At 36.0% G+C, this 26,260-nt stretch overlaps 1 protein-coding gene across 2 annotated transcripts in view; it reads right to left on the bottom strand.

Moving 5' to 3' along the window:
• The window catches only part of LOC149545051 (RNA helicase, ATP-dependent, SK12/DOB1 protein), a 343,786-nt gene that overhangs the window by 191,595 nt on the left and 125,931 nt on the right, over positions 1–26,260 (bottom strand). For both annotated transcript variants that reach the window (XM_089795559.1, XM_089795557.1), the window contains exons 8-10: positions 16,192–16,293; positions 1,032–1,232; positions 800–910 (exon numbers count right to left, since the gene is read on the bottom strand). In XM_089795559.1, coding sequence (XP_089651685.1) covers positions 800–910; positions 1,032–1,232; positions 16,192–16,293 — 414 coding nt within the window. The remainder of the gene's footprint in view (positions 1–799; positions 911–1,031; positions 1,233–16,191; positions 16,294–26,260) is intronic.

Here is a 26,260-nt window from a genome sequence, read left to right as displayed (position 1 = left end):
TATGAACAATTAAGTGTTAAATCATTTGTAAGGTGCACAGAACCACTGTCAAGTTATTGATAGGGATGTTTGTGCGGGAGCAACGGTTTGCCTGCAGCAATCCTGAATGCATTCTGTGATTCTCTGTATCTCTGTGTGCAGCTGGGTAGGAAATATGTGTTGAAGACAGAATTTTGGGTATTTCTGTAACAGCCTAGTTCAATATTTCTGTACCAGGCCACATAAGCTTTCTTATTCTCTGTTTAACTCACATATTAGCATAAATTTACTATTACATTCAAACCTGAAACAGACAATGCTCCTGAAACTTTCAATTACATCTTCATTGTAACTATTTGACAAAATGTATAAGAGAGAAACCATGAGACCTTTTGTATAAATTACAAAGGATATTAAGCATTGTCATATTTTCTTTATGTTGATAAGAGTTACGCATACAACTTGTATTCATCCTTAATTGATATAAACCATGTGATTGTTACATAACATGCTTCTTCAATGGAGTTAGCATGAAGTAGGATTTGAGCACTAAGGCATCTAAATATGCTTCAGAAGGAAAATTTTGTTAGACAAACTATTGTTTAGTAAACTTCCTAAAATCAATTCATTTTGGTTAGATCTGCTTTGTTACACATTATTCACTTCATTCTCAAGATAATAACAAAAAAGGGAATATGGATTTCCAAATAGTTTTACATTAGAAAACATATCTATATTCTATGTATTTGAAGAAAGCATACTAAAAGAATTTTCATTGAAAAAAGTATTTAATCACTAACTGATCAGAATTTATTTTTACCGTTGCGGATAGGAGTACAATATTGATATGTCTTGGTAGCATTATAATAACCTCCTCCCAAACAACTCCGCGCTCCACATCATTTACATAATGCACTTCATCAAATATAACCTACATATACAAGAGCATTAACTATATATGACAAAATTAACTTTATGAAAAGAATTTGATGTAAACTTCGCTAATTTAACCCAATCCTTCCTCTTGAAAATTTCTTTCATATATCACTCACCCATTCAATGTCACGAATAATGTCTGCTCCTTTGTAGAGCATGGACCTTAAAATTTCTGTTGTCATAATAAGGCACGAGGCTTCAGGTCTCAAGCTAACATCACCAGTCAGAAGCCCAACATCAAACTTGTCACTAAAATCACGATATTTCTGGTTACTGATGGTCTTTATTGGAGATGTATACACAGCTCGTGTGCAGTGCTGCAAATTGAAGAACAATTGAATTTCAATGATTATGACAGTATTGGAAACTAATAAACCTTGTGACGACACAAGCAATCTTTCAGAAACACAAACATTGCCCAAACTGTTTTAAACTCGGTAAAGTTTTCCAGAGTACACAACTTACAAAAGTAATTAACATATAGCAATGTCAAACATAATTAAAATAAATGAACAACTGAATCAATAGTATCAATCAATGTGGGCCGTAAACATGATGAAAGGGTTTTATTAATTTTATACAAATGGTTACTTCAAACTTTATTGCCATAATAGGACATCTAGGATATCCAACAATGTAAATTCACAAATCCTTATTCATATCAATATATATGGTCTATGAAACGTATTATTAAATTTGGCATTCAAACAAACATAACTAGCAAGGAGTAGTGTCTCATCTTATCAATTAACTATACATTTGTTAGAATTGGTCACTTGAGATTTCAAATGTTCTGAAAAGCATTTCAGAAGATTCCAGGTGATAAATTAAACATCAAGAATCCATACTTTCTTAAACAAGAAGAGCAGAAAATAGAAAGCATTTGTATGCTTAAAATTGCACGCTTAAGATATTCTCTTGTACACTTATGAGGCGCATTATCTCTGTTTAACTTTTACATAAAGAACCTAGAATCGCTTTCTTGCAAATAGCTACAAGTTTAAATTCTGAGGTAAACTATTGCTTCTCTTTGTTTCTCTACAAACCTTGGAATGATAGAAAAGAAATGATTTTCTTAATTTCCAATCTTCTCATCCATATTATTTTTGAAAACCATCATGATTCAGTTACTTTAGATTGTCAGTTGTACTTCTTAGGTCATGAAGCTTAAAAAAAGACTAGAGACGCACTAACAACCAAATTGAGATAGGCTTGGACAAGGCATAGATGCAAAGTAAAATAGAGAATCCAAGAAATAAGTGCAATCCAACTTAGAGATAAATCAAATAACTTGAGGCCACACAAACTGGAATGGAATCCACAAAACAGCTTTGACTAGATTTGAAACCATTACTCAGGAGCAAAATTAGCAGCTTAAAATTTACTAGGCTTTGTTAACCTTTCATACAGGAAAACATAGTAGGGCGATGTGATGTCCCCTTCCTGAAATAGAATTTAATATAAAAAAGTAATAATAATAATTAAAACATAAACGAAATAGATAATAATGAATTATAATAGAAATACAAGACATCTATCTCAATTTAGCAAAGTTGTTATATTTGCTCAAGCAAACTAGAATTCGAAAGTCGCATCAAAGCAAATTATTTATTGTCCGTCATTCGCTGCAAATTCACTAAATCGATCCCTGGTCAACTTTGCAGCAAATTTTGCCACGAATTCGCTGGTGTCAACAACCTCGGAGCAAATGACATGCAAATGCAGTCCGCCAAAGTCGAGTTTTTAAAAAAAAAATGTCATTTTTTAGATAAAACGACTCAATAAACTCAATAATCCCGTGTTTTTTAGATAAAACAACTCAATAAACCCAATTTTATTTAATTATCCGTAGATGTTTGCCATGTCGGCATTCTTTTGTAAACCCTCAAGAGTTTTCTCTAAAGGGGTATCTATGTATGGTATGTAGGAAGTTGTATGTGATTTGGATTCTTTCTTTGTACTGTGAATTCCTATTGGAGTTCACTATTGTTTGTCATTTCGAAAGTGCAAGACATTCCCTACTTGGCTCTTACGATTTCAATGTGATTCCCTCATTCTATTCCATTCTTTGTAATACTTTACTTCGATCTGGCAAATCCGAGTACCATCATTGTTTACAACTACACACTCTCTAAATTGTGACTCACTCGTGTATCTGCTTTATGGTGTATGTATGTGTGTTAGCAATTAGAAGTCTTCCATAGTTCGTTAATGAAGGATATTATCCTCCATATTGATAAGCTTCGTAAGACACAAACTACCTCTACTTCAGTACACCTAGCAACTTTCTGAGGAGAACCATGCAACTTCCTGGCAAGAACCAAGCAACTTCCAATCTGTATGCCTATCCTCTATTCCCGTGTGTATGGCAACCTCTTCTCCAATCTATATGCCAACCTCTCCTCCAATCCGTACGCCTATCCTCTCTTCCACTTTGTATGCCAATCTCTCCTCCAATTCATATGCCAACCTCTCCTCCAATTCGTACACCTACCTCTCCTCCAGTGTGTACACGAACCACTCCTCCAATCCGTACATCCAACATCTTTGCCTCCACTACACAAAATCTTTGAGCTCCATACGAACCCAGTGATCCCTCCTACAAGATTCGAAACATTACAACAAAATTGCAATTTGGGCAATATCTTTCAAATGACATCAAATCCAAATGTGTAACATAGGCCAACAAACAAGCTGAGCAGAATAGGTGCAACAGTTCTACTCTTTAGGTCTTATATGACCAGGGTGGGTGTAACCTTATTTTAACCCTAACAACTCTCTAACTAACCTTTACAACAAAATCAGAATAATATCGAATTCTTCACCATGCTTTTGCAAATAAAATTTATTTTTCACCAGTCCCTTTTATATTTTTGGCTATACAATCAATTTCTATGCAATACTTGGCATACTAACACAAAACAATTCAAAATTTTGATGAATCATCAGTAACTTATTTCTAACAATGTAAATGTGTTAGATTTGCAGAGTTACTTGTCAAATTGTTTTTAATTACCTCAAGGAAACTAATTAGATAAACATTAACTACCTTTTTTTCAAGTTAATCTATAAAGATCTCAACATATTCACACAAGTCTTGAAAGTAACAATTAAACTCACAATTCAATTATTGTGAAAGAACCAAATACGGAAATCAGCAACACACATTACGCACAGAATATAGAAAAGGGTTTTTCAATCATCCATTCATATCCCTTCTCTATACATATCCTTTTATATCTATCATCTCATTCTTTATCACTACAAACACATACATACTAATAAAAAATCTGGTTGTTTCCTCGAAGAGGAAGCAACAATCTTCCAACCATTACATATTTTGATTTCAATAATTACATTCCAAAATTTAAAAATACCATTAACCACTAATACATATAAGACTAAGTCTTCAAAACGTCCAGAAATAGTCGCAATACCTATTCTCGAGCACATTTGATAATTTCTCTTGGAAATCCACAAGGTCCATTCCAAAATCGATAAACAAAGCCCAAAGCTCTTCCTTCTCATGTTCCTTCTCTACAATTTTCATGGCTTCCCTAGGGTTACCACAAAGATGTGTGGCAATCATAAGCCCACTCAAGACGTCATTTGTTCTTCATCTTCTTTCTCAATCAAATTCAGTTAGACAATTGGACTTGAATTTTCGTTCATTTAAAGATTCTTCTACTGTAGACAAACCCATTTTTTAAGTCAAATTAGTTACTTAAAGAAGTAAGCAGCAATCTGCATTTTATGGAATGTTTTACAATCAACTCCCACCTTGCCATAAATGCAAATAGACATTCTACACGAGGTATATGTCCTTGGGAATGATATTGTCAAACTACCACCTTTGCATGTCATCCTCTTGACACTCAGTCCACTTATCAACGATAAATATGTAATTAAAACACCTTTGTTTAACATTGATCGTGATCTTTTTAGACATAACAGCCGATTTTCAATCCACATGATTAAATATGAATTGTTGATTCGTCTGGTGATCACATGCCACTTGCAAAATATGTGACCTTCGTTGTATCGCAATACCTACACGCCCTTTCCCCAAAAAAAAAATCAAGTCATTTCGCACGGTTCAAGAAATGTACTATTCGAAATAGCGATATTGCTATTTCACAATACCCATATTACATTGACTCTGAAATAGCGAAAGGTGCTATTTTGGAAACCCTTTGGAATTGCCTTTCCAAAATAGCACCAACATTTATATGTGAAGCATTAAATGGATTTGTCAAGTTCCACCAAACACAATGGCCAATTACATAGGTTTCAACGATCTCTATATATCAACTATTACAGTAGGAAAAGCTCTCCTTATGTGTAGAACAACTAAGAATAATGTTTAGTTGCATCTTATTCCAAACTCGAAGAATGATAAAGGAAACCTGTTAACTGAAGTCTCAACAAGCACATTACAGATGATTGTCAATCTTCATTCAGCCTGATTGGCTCTACATTTAATAATGAACTTTGCTAGTTGTTGATAAATAAATTATGACAGCATTTGTTCTTGGAATCCATAGGGCACTCAAGTCACTCCTATAATACCCTCCCTACTATACCGTTCAGAATATGTTCATTGATGTGTCTATTTTTTGCAACTTCTTGAACTAATAAGAGTGAATCCTATATATTTTCTTATTTGCAGCTTCCTATAGCATCCACCATTTTACTGTGCTCAGATCATTCTTTGCCTTTTGTAGGAGCCCAGTCTGCAATAATTCTGGAAAATTCATGTATACCCCAATCTATATCTGTAACAATAACAACACTTATTCATTGCAATAACTTTAAAGCTCACAACTGATGTGAATATCTCCCGATAGAAACACAAATGTTTCCCATCAGCAGTTTTCAGTTTTGATATCTTCTCCTACCGTGGCTTTTCCAATCACAGTCCTCTTGCTCGAAATAGATTATTAATTCTTCGGTGTGTTTGTACCTACTTCAAGCAATTACATTGCACCATCCTTGTAGAAAAATGTATTGTTAGGCACAAATAACATGTGAATGCCTGAGATTTGGTAACACATAGCCAACAACTACCAACAACACCTCCAATATTAAAACTTAAGACTATTACGTATTGTTGTCGAACACTACCAAACCGAAATAAGAAACAATTTTGTGCAATGGACACCCTAGAATTGCCCAAAAAACTGAACCAGCTGCTGATAAGAATTTAGTCAAATAATTTGCATCCAACTCTTAATTTCTCTGTCAATTGTTTCAACCCTTTTGTCGCTCCAAAAATTAAATGTTTGTTTGTTTTTATGTCTTTGCATAGATTTCAAACCACATAATAGGAACATGAAGGAATTTTTAATAATATGCAAACTGATGGTTGAACTACTGCTGACATAATATTAATTTTCAACTAATCAAATCAAATCAATAGCAAACTTTTCAACTCACTAATTACTCAAGCACTAACACAATTTTCCAGCAATGACTTCCCATCTTACTGCTACAGTAATATGAATACTTCCGCACTACAGTGCTACTACAGTGAAATCTGTCTTCAATCAGTCAAAGACCCTCATAAAATCATCCCTTCACTATGGCATAAGCATTGCACGACGAGCGGGAATGATATGAGCAAACACCCAATCTGCTTGTAGCTAGAAATGCACCCAATCTGCCTGTTAATAGAACTGATAGCAATGAATTCCAAAGGCCAAACCCCAAGCGAATGATGTCTAAAATGTCACATGAGAGGATAGACGTCCTCTAATGCCAAAAATGGATCCACAACTCACACATCAATTTTCTTCTCATATTCCACCTACTGAATGAAACCACTTACACTCGCTTTTATTCTTTCTCCAAGGGTCCATTCCACTCACATATTAAAATAATCACTTATGCCTCCCTCATGCGCCCCTTTTGATTTGCACACATCCCCATAAAATTTAATATTAAAGTAACACTTTAATATTTTACAACTAGAGCAATTATTGCTTTAATAATGCTTCAAGCATAAAAATATATTAGCTATCGGACTTCGAATAGCATGAGTGATAGCTCGTCAAAAAGCTCTTGCCACGGAGTATCAAATTCAATCACCAAAACTAGCCTCTCCCCTGTGCCCTGCTGACTAAAAATAGCAAGTATGCCTGAAACTGAGTAAATCAACTCCGATTTGGCCCAAACTGGAGATGACTAGGGCAAATCACTCTAAGATCAAATTAAACCCTTCGTTAGCCCTCGGGACCATGTAGAACTAGGCTAATGCACACAAACTTGGTCGACTGCTAAAGTGGGGTCATTACAATCCACCCCCGTTGAAATTGCTTGTCCTCCAGCAATCTCAGTCCAGCTTGTTGAATAACTTGCTCACTCTCCCATGTACCATCCTCCTCTGGCAGGTCTTTCCATCTGACCAAATACTCCTTCACTATCCTGGTTCTGAGTTTCCTCTCTTGGGTGTCCAGAATAGCCTCAGGTACTAACACGAGCTTCCCCTCCTCATCCAAAGAGGGTAAATCTGTAGAAGGAACTACACTCTAAACAATGGCTTTCTTAAGCCTTGACACATGAAATAAATTGTGCACCTGACTGCCCTCTGGCAGCTCAAATTCATAGGCAATTGTTCCCACTTTGCAAATCACCCTGTAGGGACCATAAAATCTAGGCTTCAGCTTCTCTACTCCGCTCCTCTTGAGTGATGACTGCATATATGGTTATAGTCTCAAATACACAATATCCCCTACCTCTAAATTGCACTCTACCCTATGCTGATCAGCATACAACTTCTGCTGATTTTAAGCCTGTTGTATGTTCTCCTTGAGTTCTCTCACGATATCCTGACTATTCTGCAACACTCGGTTGTTCCTCAAAACTACATCCATGAAGTTGCGAGCTTCATACCCATACAATGCCATAAATGGAGTCATCCTAATGGTCATGTGATATGTGGTATTGTAACAATACTCCCCCATGTATAACCACATGACCCACGCTCTCTGTTGCATAGTCACATAGTTCCACAAATAGCCTTCCACCCACTTATTTACTATTTCCGTCTACCCATCTGTCTGAGGGTGGTAACTCATACTAGGTGTAAGATCTGTACCGCACAACCTAGACAACTCCTGCCAAAAGGCGCTCATGAACTTGCTATCCCTGTCACTAACAAAAAATCTTGGTATCCCATGCAACCTAAAGACCTCTCTAAAGAATAAATTTGCAACCTATGTTGTTGTATAAGTAGAAGGAATAAAAAAGAACTGAGAGAACATTGTTAATCAGTCTACCACCACATAAATACAATCTCTTCCCTGCACTCGTGGTAAACTAGTGATGAAGTCCATAGAAATACTTTCCCATTTCCTGTCCAAAATGGGCAAGAGCTGTAGTAAACTTGCAGGAAATGTGTGCTCTCCCTCATTATGCTGACAATCTGCACACGCCCTGACATACTTTTGAACATCATCCTTGAGCCCTCTCCATGAGAACCGCTCTCGGATTTGCCTATAGTTCTTGAAGACCCAAAGATGCCTAGCTGTAGTTGCATCATGAAATGCCCTCAGAATCTACTCTCTAAACTGTGATGTAGGGATCAAATAAACCTTGTCCTAAAATCTGAGCAACCAATCCAACACCGCATGCCTATCATCCTGAATGGTGCCTGTAACTATCCCAAAAGCCCAATCATCTACTGCAATTCAATCTCTCCAAACTCCTGAAACCTCTGCCAGAGCACATAAGTGAGGTCACCAAGATAAAGCATCAACCACCACATTTTTCTTGCCTTTAACAAACTCTATATCAAAGTCATAAGATTGCAATTTAGTAACCCATTTTTGTTGCCGATCATTAAGATCATGATGGCTCATGAAGTATTTAATACTATTGTGATCAGTTTTGATCGCAAAATGCCCACCTACCAAATATGATTAGAATTTAGCCAATGCATGCATTATGGTCAACATTTCCCTATCGTAGATAGAATAACTCCTCTCAACTCCTCGGAGCTTCCTACTCTCAAATGCAATAGGATGTCTCTCTTGTATCAATATTGCTCTTGTCTCGTCTCCTAAAGCATCATATTGAAGCTCAAATGGCTTCATGAAATCGGGTAGAGCTAGAACTGGGCAAGATGACATCACCTATTTGAAGTGGTCAAAACATCTTTGCACTGCCTCTGTTCGTGTGAAGGCTCCTTTCTTGGTAAGATTTGTCAAAGGTGCAGCAATCTGTGAGAATCCCCTAACAAACCTCCTGTAAAAACCATATAAACCAAAGAACCCCTTAAGCTATGTGAGGTTTGTGGGAGTAGGCCAATCCACAATAGCTCTAATCTTTTCAAGATCAACTCGAACACCATCGGCACTAATGATATGCCCAAGGTAAAGGAGCTCAGTCATGTCAAACTCACATTTTGATCCGTTGGTATACAATGACTATATCTAGAATAGATAATAACTTCCTCCAAATGCTGCAACTGCTCCTCCTAGGTCTTACTGAAGACCAAGATGTCATCAAAAGACCAAGACGAATCTCCTCAATTACCCCCTAAGCACTTGGTTCATACAACTTTGAAATTTGGCAGATGCATTGGTTAGTCCAAATGGCATAACCATAAGCTCAAAGTGACCATAGTGACATCGAAAGGTTGTCTTCTCGATGTCCTCTCCTCTCATCCTGATCTGGTGGTATCTGAATCATAAATCGATTTTGGTGAAGAAGTGTGCACCATGCAACTCATCAATCAACTCATGAATCCTAGGAATGGGATACCCAATTTTAACTTTTTTAATTTGGTGCCCTATAATCGATGCACATGTGCATCGTCCCATCCTTCTTCACTAGAACTACTACTGAAGCAAAAAGGCTTTTGTTAGACCTAATGTGCCCCATCTCCAATGGCTCCTTAATTGCCTTCTCTATCTCATCCTTGTGGTTCTTGGGATGACAATAGCGGATAATCATGACCAATTTGGCTCCCTCCTCGAGCTCAATAACATGCTCTATTCCCCTATCAAGAGGAACCTCGTGTGGAATATTGCCAAATACTTAGGCATGCCTATCAAATATCTCCTAGATATCCGATGGATGACTCTTTACCTATGGCTCCTGTGGGACTAATATGATGAAACACTATGCTGCCCACTCTATCATTATGCTGAAAAAGTCTCTACATTCTCCTTAGGGAGACTACTCTGCAACTCACATCCGAAAGTCATTTGAGTACAACAGTTCTTCCCTCATGCCGGAATCTCATCTCTAGTTTCGCTAGGTTGAGTGTGAACTCAACTAGCGAGGCCATCCATGTCATATCGAGGGTGACATCATAGTCTCCCATGTCTACCACATAGAACTCATCCTCCAACTCATAGCCATCTCCAAACCTGATGTGAAGATTAGATATCTTTCGAGTGCATATTAATTTGTCACCACTATCTACCATGACTCTAAACCTAGCATGCTCCTCAGTTTGTAAACCTCTCGTGGCTACTAACCGTGCATCTATGAAGTTAAGTGTAGCCCCAGTGTCAATGAGACAGATCAATTTCTCCCCCAGGATAGTATCCCTGACTAATAAATGTCATCACCTTTCGAGCCCCTGTCAATCGTTCCAACAACCTATCATCCTTAGGAATGGTGTTCTTGTCTGGAGTGCTACTCTCATCCGAATCAAAATGTTGATCCTCCCCCTCTGACTGTGACTCCTCTACTGAAAAATACTCCATTCGATTTGCCTTAACCTTGAGAGGGCACTTATGAGATAAGTTCCAAGGCTATCTACAATGAAAACACAACTTCTTCCTCCTTAACTCATTCAGGGTGTCATTATCCAACTTCCTATTATCTCCTTTTGGTTGTGCATCCTAGTAAAAAGGTTTTTTGTCTTTATCCTTATCCTTCTTCGTATGTGAATCCCTAGGCTGAAATCTGCTCTTAAAAGAAGAAGGTGCTAAGTCACGAGCCTTCTTAGTGGCCTCCTATAATGTAGGTCGAGTCATGCCCCTTGACCCAACCCCTCAAGGAATCTAAGAGTCCATACATAAATAGCACTACTAATCTCCTCTCTGAAATATTTGTAACCAACACAGCTAACCTCTGAAATTGACTGATGTACGTCTCAACTGATCCCCACTGCTTGAGTTGTGCCAACTTTTTAAACTATAACTCAAGATCTTTGGTATCAAATCTCCCTATGAATCTCTCAGTCAACTCCTCATAAGATTTGATCTGATTATGCCCCAAGGTTACCATGCCAAGGAGCCACCACTCATGCTCTAGGTCATCCAAATGAATAGCCGCATACTTGATAGCCTCCTCCTCAGGCATCGGATTCAGCTAGAAGTATGTATCTACCTTCTGCAAGCTTGTGCAGTCATCTTCCCTGAGGCATCATAATAAGGTAAAGAAAGTTTCCCAAATGTCTTTCTGAACTCAAAGTTTTGGTTTCTCCCTCCTACTCTAGATATGTGTCTCATCCTCAAGTCAATATAATCTTTGAGCAAAATATCTACTTGAAACTCCAGTCCACTAGCCTCCCAATCCTTCCTGAACTATTCTTGTAACTCAGTAATCTGCGGTTCATTTACTGGTTGAATTGGATCTCTACGTGGGAAGGTGGGTACAAGAGGTTTCGAGCTCGCTGTCGGAGCTGGGCATGCAACATGTCTAAAGTTATTAGCCTCATTCCCATTGATGCCCTACCCATTATTATTACCATTAATATTATTCTCAGGACCATTGTTGTTGCTTTGGCCTTTATTATTATCATTGCCCTCATTTCCATTGTTTGCATCACTTGAATTAATATTGATGCCCATCTCTCTAGCCATGAGTTGCAACATCATATCCATTCACCTATTCTGCTCCTATTCCATACGTTGCCCCTCTAACATACCTAGTAACCGTCTGAATATTACCTCCTCTTTATTTGGACCGGTATTCCTGCCTCTACCTAGTCCTGTATTCCTGTCATCTCGGACACCCATACTGTTGTTTTGTTCAAAAAATATCTCCTCTGTGTCTGTATGAATGGATTCTATTTCCACCTGCACGGATGAACTAGACTGCTCACTCTGTGAGTCTGAATCTTTGTTGTCTTGCTTTGGTATGGAGGAAGTTAATGGCCTTTGTCGCATGCTCAAACATACATTCTAAACCTATTTTATTTCTGACTTTAGTCTTTCGACATTTCGTCAAACACTTCTCCCTTTATCCAGCTGTTCCAAATTCCTTGTAAGGCTTCCACAGGATGGCAGGACTTAAAGCTCTGATAGCACTGTAATGGACACCTTAGAATTGCCCAAAAAACTGAGCGAACTGCAAATAGGAATTTAGTCAAATAATTTGCATACAACTCTTAATTTCTCCATTAAATGTTTAAACCCTTTTATGGCTCGAGAAATAAAATGTCTGTTTGTTTTTATGCCTTTGCATAGATTTTAAACCACATAACAGGAACAAGAAGGAATTTATAATAATATGCAAACTAAAGATTGAACTACTACTGAAATAATATTAATTTTCAACTAATAAAATCAAATACATAACAGACTTTTCTACTCACTAAATACTCCAACATTATTACATAATTTTCCAGTAATGACTTCCCATCTTGCTGCTACAGTAATATGAATAGTGCTGCACTACAGTGTTGCTATCGTAAAATCTGCCTTCAATCAGTACAAGACCCTCATAAAATCATCCCTTCACAATGGCATAAGCATTGGACAAGGAGTGGGAATGATATGAGCAAACACCCAATCCGCTTATAGCTAGAAATGTGCCCAATCTGCCTATTAATGGAGCTGATAGCAATGAATTCCAAAGGCCAAATGCAAGGGAATGATGTCTAGAATGTCACAAGAGAGGATAGACATGCTCTAATGCTAAGAATGGATCTGCAACTCACACATCAATTTTCTTGTCATATTCCACCTGCCGAATGAAGCCACTGATGCTCCATTTTATTCTTTCTCCACGAGTCCGTTCCACTCACATGAGCAATGTGGGATAAAAGATGTGCGATATAAAACATATTAAAATAATCACTTATGCCTCCCTTACGCGCCACTTTTGATTTGTACACATCCTCATAAAATTTAATATTAAAATAACACTTTAATATTTTATAACTAAATTAATGGTTACTTTAATAATACTTCAGGCATAAAAATATATTAGCTATTGGACTCCAAATAGCACCAGTGGTAGCTCGTCAAAAAGCTCTTGCTGCATAGTATCAAATTCAATCACCAAAACTAGCCTCCCCTGTGTCCTAATCACTTACTAAAAATAGTAAGTATGCCTGAAATTGAGTAAATCAACTCCATTTTGGCCCAAACTAATATTTAATATATCCTTGTTAACTATTAACCTGATAATCATATTGGTCCATTCCACTCACATGAGCAATGTGGGATAAAAGATGTGAGATATAAAACATATTAAAATAATCTTACGCGCCCCTTTTGATTTGCACACATCCCCATAAAATTTAATATTAAAGTAACACTTCAATATTTTACAACTAAATTAATTGTTACTTTAATAATACTTCAGGCATAAAAATATTTTAGCTATCGGACTCTGAATAGCACGAGTGATAGCTCATCGAAAAGCTCTTGCCGCGGAGTATCAAATTCAATCACCAAAACTAACCTCCCCTGTGTCCTGCTAACTTACTAAAAATAGTAAGTATGCCTAAAACTAAGTAAATCAACTCCGTTTTGGCCCAAACTAATATTTAATATATCCTTGTTAAATATTAACCTAATAATCATACTGATCTGAGAAGTGCAGACTGCACCTTAGTCTTCTCCCATTATATCATATGATAGCCTATATATACACTAGAATTGCCAATAAGATGGGTGGCGATCCTTGGCATAAATTATATCTTGTACTAACTATAACAATTTGTTATGTTAGTTAAACATTTGTTAATTTCCTTTAGGCGCTGATTTCTTCAAGTAGTGCTTGGGCCGACCTAGAGAGGGTCAAGGGACATGCCCTTTGGTCCTGATATAAAGGGTAGGTTTTATTGTAGTTTGAGGACACACAATAAACACAAGTCTGCTCCCTCAAGCAATAATACCTATATAAATAGATTGCAGATTTAAAACAAATTCAGATCAGAGTCAAAGGTGATAACTCCTCCTATCTTCAGAACATTAAGAAGATCATCTTCAGCAATATAGGGGATATTACAGAAGTCTGAGTTTTTTATAATAGAATTTGCAGAAACTTTACAATCTTCACTATAGTCTTAATCAAATATGCCCCACCTGACAGGATTAACAATGGACAATATTTTTATTAATTTCCTGTGCTCTTTGCTTCAACTGTATTGTGAATGAGTTTTTAACACAATGCTCAAAAGAAAATTCCCACACTCGCATTTGCTAGATATAATACTTAAACTTACAATTGACCAAGCCCCAATAATTATCATCGCAACCCTCTCGTGTTGTTCTCATAAAAGTCATCAGCAATAGATTCTTCTTGGCGGTTTACCTCCAGAAATTCAGAAATTAAAAAAAAATCTTTTTTCCTCAAAATTAGATAAAATAGTTTAGAACTTTGCAATTAATTTTCCAAATATCTTAGAACTGCAAATAACTCTATCATCCAGGAAATTCACCTCTGATACCATGTCCCACTGTATATTTACCACAATTTTGTCACCAACAATGTTCAAAATGTAGCAGAAAATTTTATGCAATAAACCAGTAAAATACTTATATTAAAATACTCCAAAATTTGTTATTGCATTACAAACCAGCAATCCAATAATATGATAAACATCCAATCTTAAAAACAGTGCCAACAGTCAGATTGAAAAGCAATGAAATGCACCTATTTCTTGACTTATGAACTCTGATGTGGACTCACCACAGCTGATGTTAAACCAGGTTTGCGTCTGATTCATCCAAGTAGAGCCTGAAGGTTTTTGTCCTCAAGTTCTGAACATGAACTTGAACACTTCATAGATTTCTCAAAGAGAAACTCAAGACAAAATCAATATTGAAGCATGTTGAAATGAACTCATCTTTGTTCTCTTACAGAATAGCCCTGTGACCTTTCAGCTTCCCATTCCTGTCTCTTTGTCTTATTGCCAATTCATCTCTTATTAACCTTCTTTTATAATATTATATTGACCTTTTATAATTTTGCATCAAGTCCCCATAAGTCAATTTTAATATATCACTGGGTTGGCCTGTAAATTTTCTAATGTCGCAGAAAGGGGACATTACATCTTTTATGTCTTTTTGATGTAGCACACACCACTAACTCTCCCACCAACTTGCATGCCTGTTTCTTGAGGTCTAGATGCTGGGAAGTGTACCATGACAATTATTTCACCTAACTTTTTTCTCCAGGCAGAATTAATACTGTTCTTGCCATCTTTTAAATACCAGGCACGATTCTGTCATGATTCAGCCACTCAGATTTAGTATCACGTCTCTCATCTTTGGTAGTCATGGTTTCCCAGCAAGATTTCTCCCACTGGCCACTTTCCTTTGTAGTGTGGCATTGCCACTCAAACCGTATATCTCACCTACCTTAACTTCTTATCATACCTTGGGCAAATAATATCTACTTTTTCCTACATTTTCAGCAGACTTCTTGCTGTCTGATGCCAACATATACTTTTGTCCCAATCTTCTACATTCGGCCCCTTATTCATTAAGCACCTTTCCTTGGCAATTTGACACCTTTCATATGCTGAAATCTGATGACATTGTCCTTATTCTACCTCATTATCCTTGTCATTTGTCATTTCTTTTTCTTCCCTTGAACATCACTATCATTTCCCCCTTATCTCGCTTCAAATAATCCTCTTTACACTGCAAAAGTTATTATAAGAAATCCCAAGGTTGGACATTTTTTTACAACTGACTGGGAAAGACCACAACTAACATTGAAAACATAAAAAGATTTACCTGGTTCAAGATGACAAACACTACTATAGGAAAGGCTTCCTATGGACAACAATATTTCTGTAACTCTTATGTATTTTGATAGGCTTTTTATATTTTAACTTAATTTTTATTTTATTTCCTGGTATCCTCTGTAAGTACTTTAACATATCCTACAATTAGGCAATAAATATGCGTACATCTTAAAACCTAGTGATCAAAAACTTACAACATAACTGCTTTTCTATTCTGTTAGAAACCAGAAAAGACTGCAATTTTCATTTCAAATAAAAATTCAAAAGCCTTACAAAATCAACATGAAAATTTTTATTGTTAAACAACTATAGGAGCTTCAAGAGACCCATACTTTGGCAGCCAATGCAAAGGCATATTCTGCAACAACTGTTTTTCCAGCCGATGTATGAGCAGCCACAAAAACTGAATCGCCTCTTTCAATATAATACACAGCCTGCATGTTTATATTTACAGTCAAACAAAATCAACATTTATAAATAAAGACCCAGTGAGATATAAAAGGTCTATACTAGATGTATTCACAAATTACAATTTAAATTGCTAAATGTGACCCAAACTAGGAGAACCATTGGATGCATACTTACAATGCTCAAAGATAATAATGGAATCAAAAACAATGAACCATTCAAAACTTTATCCTACTAAATAATAATGAACAACAGAATATGGCATGGAATGTAACCAACAAAGAAGTAATTGAATAAACAGATTAAATTATGCAATTGTATTTACACTGGAACCTCAAAGGAACAATCAGAAGAAGCAGTAATATTGATAATCTGAAAAGAAACAAATGGAAGGAAAATCTATGAAATGAGCACATTTCCACCATCATACATTAAATCAACAATTTCAAAAATAATATATGCGGTTGATTTAATCATTAGTACTTAAATTTTTCTATTGCCAAAATAAAACATAATCTCAAATACATCAAACAACTCTTCAAATTATACACGAAAACTCACTGAAACCAAACTAAACTTAAAAAATAAACTTAGAACCTAAGCTGTGAACAGAAATTACAAGCATGCACACTGTTTAGGATTCAATGACTTTTGCATCACACGTAAATATCAACTGTCTATTTTTCATAGTTGCACAGAGCTTCCTGACTGACGAATGCGGGGATGTGCAGGGAAGTTTTGGGGTCAGGGGAAACACGGGCCCTAATTTGAAAACACCAAAGGGACAACAAGGAGACTGCAGCAAACCACTAGTGGAAATTGAAATGAATTGAAGTCTTCAAGTCAACGCTGATATAAAAATTGAGGTGAATTAAAGTCTTCAAGACAATATCTGCAATAAAACAATTATATGAGTGCCCTAAATAGGCAATGTGATTTTCAAGAAGTTAAAGCTTGGAACGAGTATGTAATGGCATGTGACATATACCACGAGACACAACGGCATTCTTAATGGTGGTGCCAGAGGTGACGGTGTTGCAAGGGGGCAATTCCCTTGAGTCCCCAGTTCTAGAAAACATCCCCCCTACCAAGCATTCTTTCCTTTTTTTTCCCCATGGAACACTGCTAATTTTTTGCCTCAGATGCAAGCATTTCATGATTGACAATGAAGACCTAAAATGAGATTTTTACATTTACAAGAGATTAAAATAACTCAAACACAAACAGAGACAAATTCTGACAACCTAAAACAAATACAAAAATTTGATGGAATACCACAAATGAATGTTCACTATTGTCTATATTACAGACCAATAAATAAGCATTAACAAAATAACCAAACAAATTATGATCGAACTTTTTTGCTTTTGTTTTTTTTAAAAACAGCTGCTAGGCAATACACAAAGCCACTAACCGACCGATAAGAAACATTAAACCAAAGTTTGACATATTTATTCAATTGTGATATTGCTATCAGGATTCAACTGTGTCGTTTTTTGAGTCAAACTCATTGACCAATGTTTCATGACTAGTCGTTCGCACAAACCCATCTCGTATGAGAATGAATGGCATACTTAGCCCTTGTGGGAGGACTTCCCGGGGCTCTAGTTATTTCATAACTAATTTACAGCAGTCCTCCAGCTATGATACCATCTCCTCATGACTCCTCTTTTGTTAAGGCCTAACGAATATCTAATATTTAGCATATCCTCTATCTCATAATAAACCTGGTGGCAGAAGTAAATTATTGTTTCTAATCATATTTGTAAGAACTGCCCGACTGTACTTCTGCTGGTTCGATGGACTGTGCATGTTATATTTAAACATGCATGCAAAGTATTGTTTACATTGGTAACTCTAGTGGCCCTCTCACAATATTGTTCCTATACTTATTGTCGACTTTCTTTCATAGCGACTGAGACAGAGTGTTTATCACATATCACAGAAAATAGGAAATAGGATTAGAGTGGAGGATTCATTTTTCAAACAAAGACTATGAAAAAAGTGGCTGCCTTATGCCACGTTCGATCTGCGTATGGTCGTCAAGTCTATTATTGTTGAATAATAATCCCTTTGTGATGATGCTACTGCACATATATTTATTGTTCCTTAATGCCTTGTCATCTTGATTGAACTTTCTCATTTTGTATATTCTGTCCATTCACTCACCCATAGCCGTACATGATGCCTAGCATATTGTCTCTGCGCTCTCCTCTATGTTTTCAATCATACTACTGCAGACCATTCTTTTTGTTTGCTGCTCACTTGAATATTTCCTTACTCCTGATTGGAAGTTTATAGTAGCAAAGAAGGAAACGCTCCATTGTCTCTCCTGGTTCGGTGATTTCAAACTGTGTGCAGTTGCTCTCGGTACCTCTTCTAAATTCTCTGTCTTTAATTTTACTTTCTTACACTTGCAGTCTGGCTCTGTAGCATGTTGGTTTTTCGGACCTGCTGCAAATGTTTTTAAGCACTGCCTTATTAGGTATGTGTGTTCCAAATGCAACATCCTCTTCAATTTATATATATAGAGAATAGGCAATGAATAGACATGTCCCTTAATGGCACATGTCTATTCATTAATCAGATAATTAATAATAATAAAAAAATTGATATCATAATATATATATATATATAATACTAATTTTTATCATATAACAGTGATCTTATATCTCAATATAAAGAACACACATACACACACATATATATAAATATATATAGGTTTGTCCAAATGAAGCTATCAAACATCAACATCAATAACAGATGACTATGAAAAATAAAAATTAGAAATGCACAAGGAACAATAATTTTTATATAAATGAATATGCTATCAGCACTTAATCGTCGCATTACGGCTGAACAACATGAAAGCATCAAATTTAGTATTTGCCAATTCATTTAGTCAACTAGTGTTAGCCATTCAAATTGAGGATGGTGATTAATGGGTTGAGCACATTATTGGCATTAACATTGTAGTCAAGACAAAAATTCCTAAAATAGGTATGATGTTAATTTGATGCATGTAGACTGTGATTAAACTAATCATGAGAGATAATTATAATAGTCAAAATACAATGGCTCAAGCTGTGAACGAAGGTCAAGCCGGATACAAGAAGAATCATGAAGCAACGTCGACAATTACCAAGCAAGTATAAATAAAGGCAGTGTTCTATATGGTCAGATATAAAATATTCAGTAATTGCCAAGGAGCGACCAACCTATGACGAGTCATAACCATGTAGACCAATGATTATCAATATTTAAGATATACGAAGCATTAAGGATAGAACTAATGGTCCAGTACAAGGCAAGAGAATACCCAAAACGAGATGTCCTAACCCCCAATAATAACCACACAACAGAATATAAACAATAACACAAACATTTAGATCCAAGACAACACCAATTGTCATACTAGAACAATAAGATTTACATCCAAAATGCCCAGCTGTGAGGCCTTCTGGGTTATGGCCAAATACAAAGCAATTACAATGATAATTCTGCAAGATCTCACAAGATCCAAAGCACTCCTAGCTAGCCCAGACCGACAATCTGGTAGAAAACACCAAAAAGAATCTAAACTTGTGCTCGCAAGCCAACAAGTAACCTTCTTGTTTCCCAATCCCACACTTAGCTACCAACTCCCCTCAAACTTTGCTCCTCTCAGCTACTCCATGTTGAACTGAATCACCCCCTTGATCTCTCAAGACAAGACAAGACCCTCTACTTATACAAAACCAAGCCTTAGGTTAGCCTAGCAAATTACATTAAAATAAAAACCTTTACATTAAATAAATCCTCAAACCACAAGTCGGTTTGGCAACAAACATTAAATACATGAAATAACTAAATACTTAGGGCATACCCCAAGTTTACAATGCATAACTAACTCATAAGACAACATAAAACTACACGCCCTTAGGCACAGGTCCACATGCCATCCAACTATCATAATCCAAGAGCACATAAGCCAACTCACTCAAATCAAAGCTTACGAAAAATATCTCCAAATCTTGTCCAGGAAATCAAGAACATGTTACCAACAACCACCAAAAAATGCTCTAACTCCAAGACAATTATTCCAAACCTTATGCGCACTTGGGACAAGGTTCCCCAATATATCTTAAACATAACCCTAACTGCACGAACCAGGGTTCCACAAAATCGAGCTCAAAGCTCCTGCATGCAGGATTGCTAACTACACCAGAATACTCCAGCATCAGACACCCTAGGTGCGAAGAAAAGATGTTCTCTATAGTTGGAAGAACATCTTTCAAGGTTCAACATATAAACCCAGAATTGGTTTTTCACATACATGTCCTTCATATTATGAACTTGTACACTCTTGCCTTTGTGTCACTTCTGCAACTCCTTTCTTGCAATTGTCATCTTCACATTTGTCTTTGGTGTGCCACAAGTCTAGCTTCCATGCTAATCTTCAACCCCTTAAGAATTCTTCAACTCAACTCAGCTACCAAAACTCAAGTTCCTCTTACCAAGTTTTGTATTATGCAAAGGAATCAAGGAATGCTTCCTGCCACCCTTTCCAACAATAAACACATTCTTGACACAGTCATACGCTGCCCTGCAATCATACTACCAAAGTCTACCAAGTAACATGTGACAAATACTAATGTCCACAATATCACACAACAACTGATCCACATACTGTCCACTCTGGAAATTAAGGATGGCTCACTATCTTAGAACCAAGTTTCTGAACCAGCTCCTCAGTAACTAGGCTATCAATACTACCACCATCCAAAATCACATTCCAACATTTACCTTGAAACTTAAAACTAGTCCTGAACAAATTCCTCCTTTGACAAGGTTCCAACACCTTACCAAACAACACTTGTGAACCAACAAGATCTCCTCCTCGAGCTCACTCATTGAATCCACATTCTCATACACCATAACAACTCTTTTATCACCAACCATTCTATCACTATTAGGACATTCAAAAGCTCTATGTCTCTTCACCACACTTGAAACAAGTACCCTTAAACGCATCTCTACTTGTTCTCTTCCTTTGTTCAACAAGTTTTGGTTCGTCCTTAGTTGCTAACTTACCCTTCACAGAGTGCAACGCCTTTTCCTTCCCTCAAGAATTACCTTGATGTCTTCTCTTCAACTTCTCTTCTGCCCTTAGACAATACTGATAAGCAACCTACATTGAATCAATCTTCAACATACCAATCTCATCCTAAATGTTGAATCTCAAATCACTAATATATCTAGCCACCTTTCCTTCAAAAGTTCTCTATGTCCAAACCCAATTGTTATCTTGTAGAACTCCTCAGTCTAATCCTTCACAGGCATATCCTTCTATTTCAGATTCTGCCATCTTTTAAACAACTCAAGTTCATAATCAGTAGAAATGAACTTAGACTTCAATTTAGTCACTATCAATCTCCATCTAGTGACCTTCATTTAACTTTCATCTTCTCTATCTCTTTGCAATTCAATCGACGATAAAGAAGTATGTACTTTCACCTTAGTTTGTGCCAATCTCACTTAGAGCGGATCTCCAATGTCCTCTAACTCAAAGTAGTCTTCCAATTCACCAATCAAATCAATTAAGTCTTCATGATTCAAAGTACCTAAGAAATTAGAAACATCCATCTTATACTTCAGCTTCAACTGAGCTCCAGTTCTATCCAATCAACCAACTCTATCTTCCACAGGTTTCTCCATACGAATCAGGTCTATCTTCTCCACTAGATCCAACAACCTTAAAGTCTTTAGCGGCTACCTCATAAACATCTTAAGTACCCACATTCCTAAGTACACCAGCTATAGCTCTCGTCATCTCAGTGACCATGTCATTCTTCATCAACTCCATCTCAAATCTCAAATCTACTTTAACCTTCTTTGAAATCTTAGGCTCCACAGCATCACAGAGATCTGCAATTGTTCCTGGATCCAATCTTCTCAGACGCATCATCCAAGATCTTTGCAAGCCAAACCAACAAATCCACAAGATCAACCAGCTCTAATACCACTTGGTGCAATATAAGGCGGGATGATCCCAAAAAGGAGATCTCCTAGCCCCCAGAAATTACCACACAGTGGAATATAAACGATAACACAGAGATTTTGATCCAAAACAACACCAATTCTCATAATAGAATCGTAAGATTTACATTCAACATACCCAACTGTAAGGTCTTCCGGGTTATGGCCAAATACAAAAAGCAATTATAGTAATAATTCTGCAAGATCTTGCAAGATGCAGAGCACTCCTAGCTAGCTCAAACCCACAATCTAGTAGAAAACCCTAAGAAGAATCTAAAAGTGGGCTCACAAGCCACCAAACAACCTTATTGTTTCCCAAGCCCACACCTACCTACTAGGTCTATCCAAACTTCGCTCCTCTTAGCTACTCCATGCTAAACTAAATGATCCCCTTGACCTCTCAAGACAAGACAAGAAAAGGCCCTCTACTTAAAATAAACCAAGCCATAGGTCAGCCTAGCAAGTTACATTAAATAAAGACCCTTACATTAAATAAGCCCTCAAGCCACAAGTTGGCTTGGCAACAGACACTAAATACATGAAATAACTAAATACTTAGGACAAGCCCCAAGTTTACAATGCATAACTAAGTCATATAACAACATAAAAGTACAAGTGTCATTGAACTATCCAAATCCAAGAGTGCATAAGCCAACTTGCTTAGATCAAAGCTTGAGAAAACAATCTCCAATGTCTGTTCCTAGGCCTTATAAATACAATTCACTTTGGTGTATTCATCCTTATCATCCTTGGGTAAGACTTGACCTATTCCTAGGCCATATGGGTACCCAATGCTTTGGTCTATCCATCCTTATGATCCTTGGAAAAGACTTCTTCTCAGGCCTTATGGATCGCCTATACTTTGGTGTATCTGTCCTTATAATCCTCCGAAGACTTTATTACTTCCCAGGCTTGATAGACACCCTTTATTTCAATGTATCTATCCTTATAATCCTCGAAACAGTCTTTATTGTTTGATGAACCCTATAGATACCTGTTAAGGACATAACCATCCTTAAAATCCTTTAGGAAAAACTTTATCTCTTCCCTAGTCTTCAGAAAAGTGCAATCTTTGCATCATATATAATTTGTTACCGTTCTTTCAAAAAAAAAATTAGCATATAATTTCCTTCTAAATCTCCATACATTCAGGAATGCATCCTTCCTCGTTGTATGTCCTTATGCCTACCTTTTATATCTCTCCTAGTTTATATGATACAATCTTTATTATTCTATATTTCAACATATTCCACTTATATCCAAATGTGCTTTTCATGGACACACCACCCTACTTCATATTAGGAATATTTGCCCCAAGAAAGGTGATTTCTTAATGGTAATCATTCACCAAAACACTACTTTTGTTCACTCGAATTGTCACTTACCAATTTGTTATCATTGTTCTTTTGGCTCTCTTAATCCAAATCTTCACTTGATTCTTGTTTCATCTTTTTACCCTGTAAAATTGCAAAATCATGCCTTGACACCAATGCAATGTTCCTAACTTGAACCTTTCTCAACTTGCTCTAAAACTTTCAATTAAGATTTGAATTACACCTAGGGATCACAACTTGTATTTTCCTTTTGGACTATTTTCTATGATAAATACTAAATATATCTCATGATCTCGTATTACTTTCAATAATGTAAGTCCATCTTGGTTTATCTCTCCTAATGATCCAATTCAATTAGACCAACACCTAATTTATATTGTTATATTTCGTAGTGTATGATTCAATAGATGTCCATAAAATGATTTCAAAGTTCTTTATATATTGCTATAATAATTGTCAAATCTTGTAGAAGGAGAAATGACTCATGTCAGTCTAGAATAGCCTCAATCAATTGCACAGCTTCATCGTAATTATGGATTATACCTCTTGATCGATATGATCTATGATAAGTCATCACTACTCCTTATTATCATAGTGGACATATTCGATAGGATTAAGGATGTTGATTGATATTATCTATAATAACCATCTTCAGTTTGCAATATACATATTATTGTTTTGTGTCTACTTGGATGACTAATTATTTGATTGGTATTCATTGTTGGTAATCTAAGCTATCATTGTGGTTCATTTCATAACATTCTTAGGCTGCTTGACCACTCAACGGTGGACAATGAAACTCATTCCTCAATCAAATCTAGGCAATGGTAAATAGTGTATTAATATGCTATTACTGATGCTTCTTCTCTTGATCAAATGCTTGACTCTTTAGGATGAGTCACTATCTTAGTGAAGATAGTGAAGTCAAAGAACTCTATGATGCCCCCCTTTAGTGCACAAGAATTTAATAAGTAAATAATATAACTATAATATAACTTATCAATTCTAATTAAATCAAATATTAAAGATAAAGAAATTAAAAATATATATATGATGTGATCTACACTAATAATTTGTTACTTAGATAATATCATAGTATTACAAGATTATATTAATTAATAATATCATTTTATATAAGATCACTCATAATAATCAAATGAATAATTAGTAAATAATCAATAGTACTAAATATTATTGATAACAATGTATTATTATTATAAATATAAAGACATTCTAAATAAGTTTAAAATAATTAAATACATTATTACTATGATCTTAATAATCACCTATTACTCACATATCAGTTGATACACATTGAAATGATATAATAATATATAGTGAATACAACTACAATATCCTAAAAGGCTCTCAATATAAAGGAGCAACAATATAGAATGAAGAATCAAACCAAAGAAATAAAATATTCAAAAAAGATCAGTAAAAGACAAAATGATTAGTTGTTTTATACAAATTAAGTGTTAAATATGATACTCTAATAAAGAAATAATATATATTAGCGGCTATACGTGAGATTTCATTGTGCTACCACGATACTATTATTGAAAGGGATATTGGCTAATTTTGGAAAAAATCATAATACTCAAACAATGGAGAAGTCCTCACAGCGAGTAAATATTTCTTCTGTGCATTGATGAAAGACTTTAGTATAGGAATATAAAGAATTTAGTCATGGAGATTTTAAGTGAAACCATACATTCGATAACAGCATTCAATTCAACCTTGGTGATAAAGGATTACTGCTATAATTGACACATCTGTAATACCTGAAGATGTTAAACAAGTTATATACTTTGGAACTTAACTTTGAAAGCTCATATTAATCGACTTGATGTTAATGTCAGTTTAGGCAAGACAATAATGATTGTTTGTTTTTATGTCTTTGCATAGATTTGAAACCACATAACATGAACAAAAAGAAATTTATAATAATATGCAAACTGAAGATTGAACTAAAGCTGATATAAAATTAATTTTCATACTAAGAAAATCAAATACATAGCAGACTTTTCAACTCACTAATTACTCTAGCATTATAACATATTTTTTTAGTAATGACTTCCCATCTTGCTGCTACAGTAACATGAATAGTGTCGTGATACAGTAACGTGATTAGTGTCACGCTACAGTCACGCGAATAGTGCTCCGCTACAATGCTGCTACAGTAAAATCTGCCTTCCATCAATCCAAGACCCTCATAAAATCATCCCTTCAGAATGACATAAGCATCAGACAAGAAGCCGGAATGATATGAACAAACACCCAATCTGCCTATAGTTGGCAATGCGCCAAATCTGCCTGTTAATAAAGCTAATAGCAATGAATTCCGAAGGCCAGTCCCCAAGGGAATGACATCTAGAATGTCACAAGAGAGGATAGATGTCCTCTAATGCCAAGAACGGATCTGCAACTCATACATCAATTTTCTTCTCATATTCAACTTGCCAAATGAAGCCACTAACGCTCCATTTTATTCTTTCTCCAAGGGTCGACTCAACTCACATGAGCAATTTGGGATAAAAGTTGTGAAATATAAAATATATTAAAATAATCAGTTATGTCTCCCTTAGGCACCCCTTTTTGATTTGCACACATTCCCATAAAATTTAATATTAAAGTAACA

This window comes from Cupressus sempervirens, chromosome 8, assembly GCF_028749045.1.
Source record: "Cupressus sempervirens isolate cs-2001-9-10 chromosome 8, ASM2874904v1, whole genome shotgun sequence".
NCBI classification, from domain to species: domain Eukaryota; kingdom Viridiplantae; phylum Streptophyta; class Pinopsida; order Cupressales; family Cupressaceae; genus Cupressus; species Cupressus sempervirens.
This window is presented reverse-complemented; position numbering and strand designations above follow the sequence as displayed.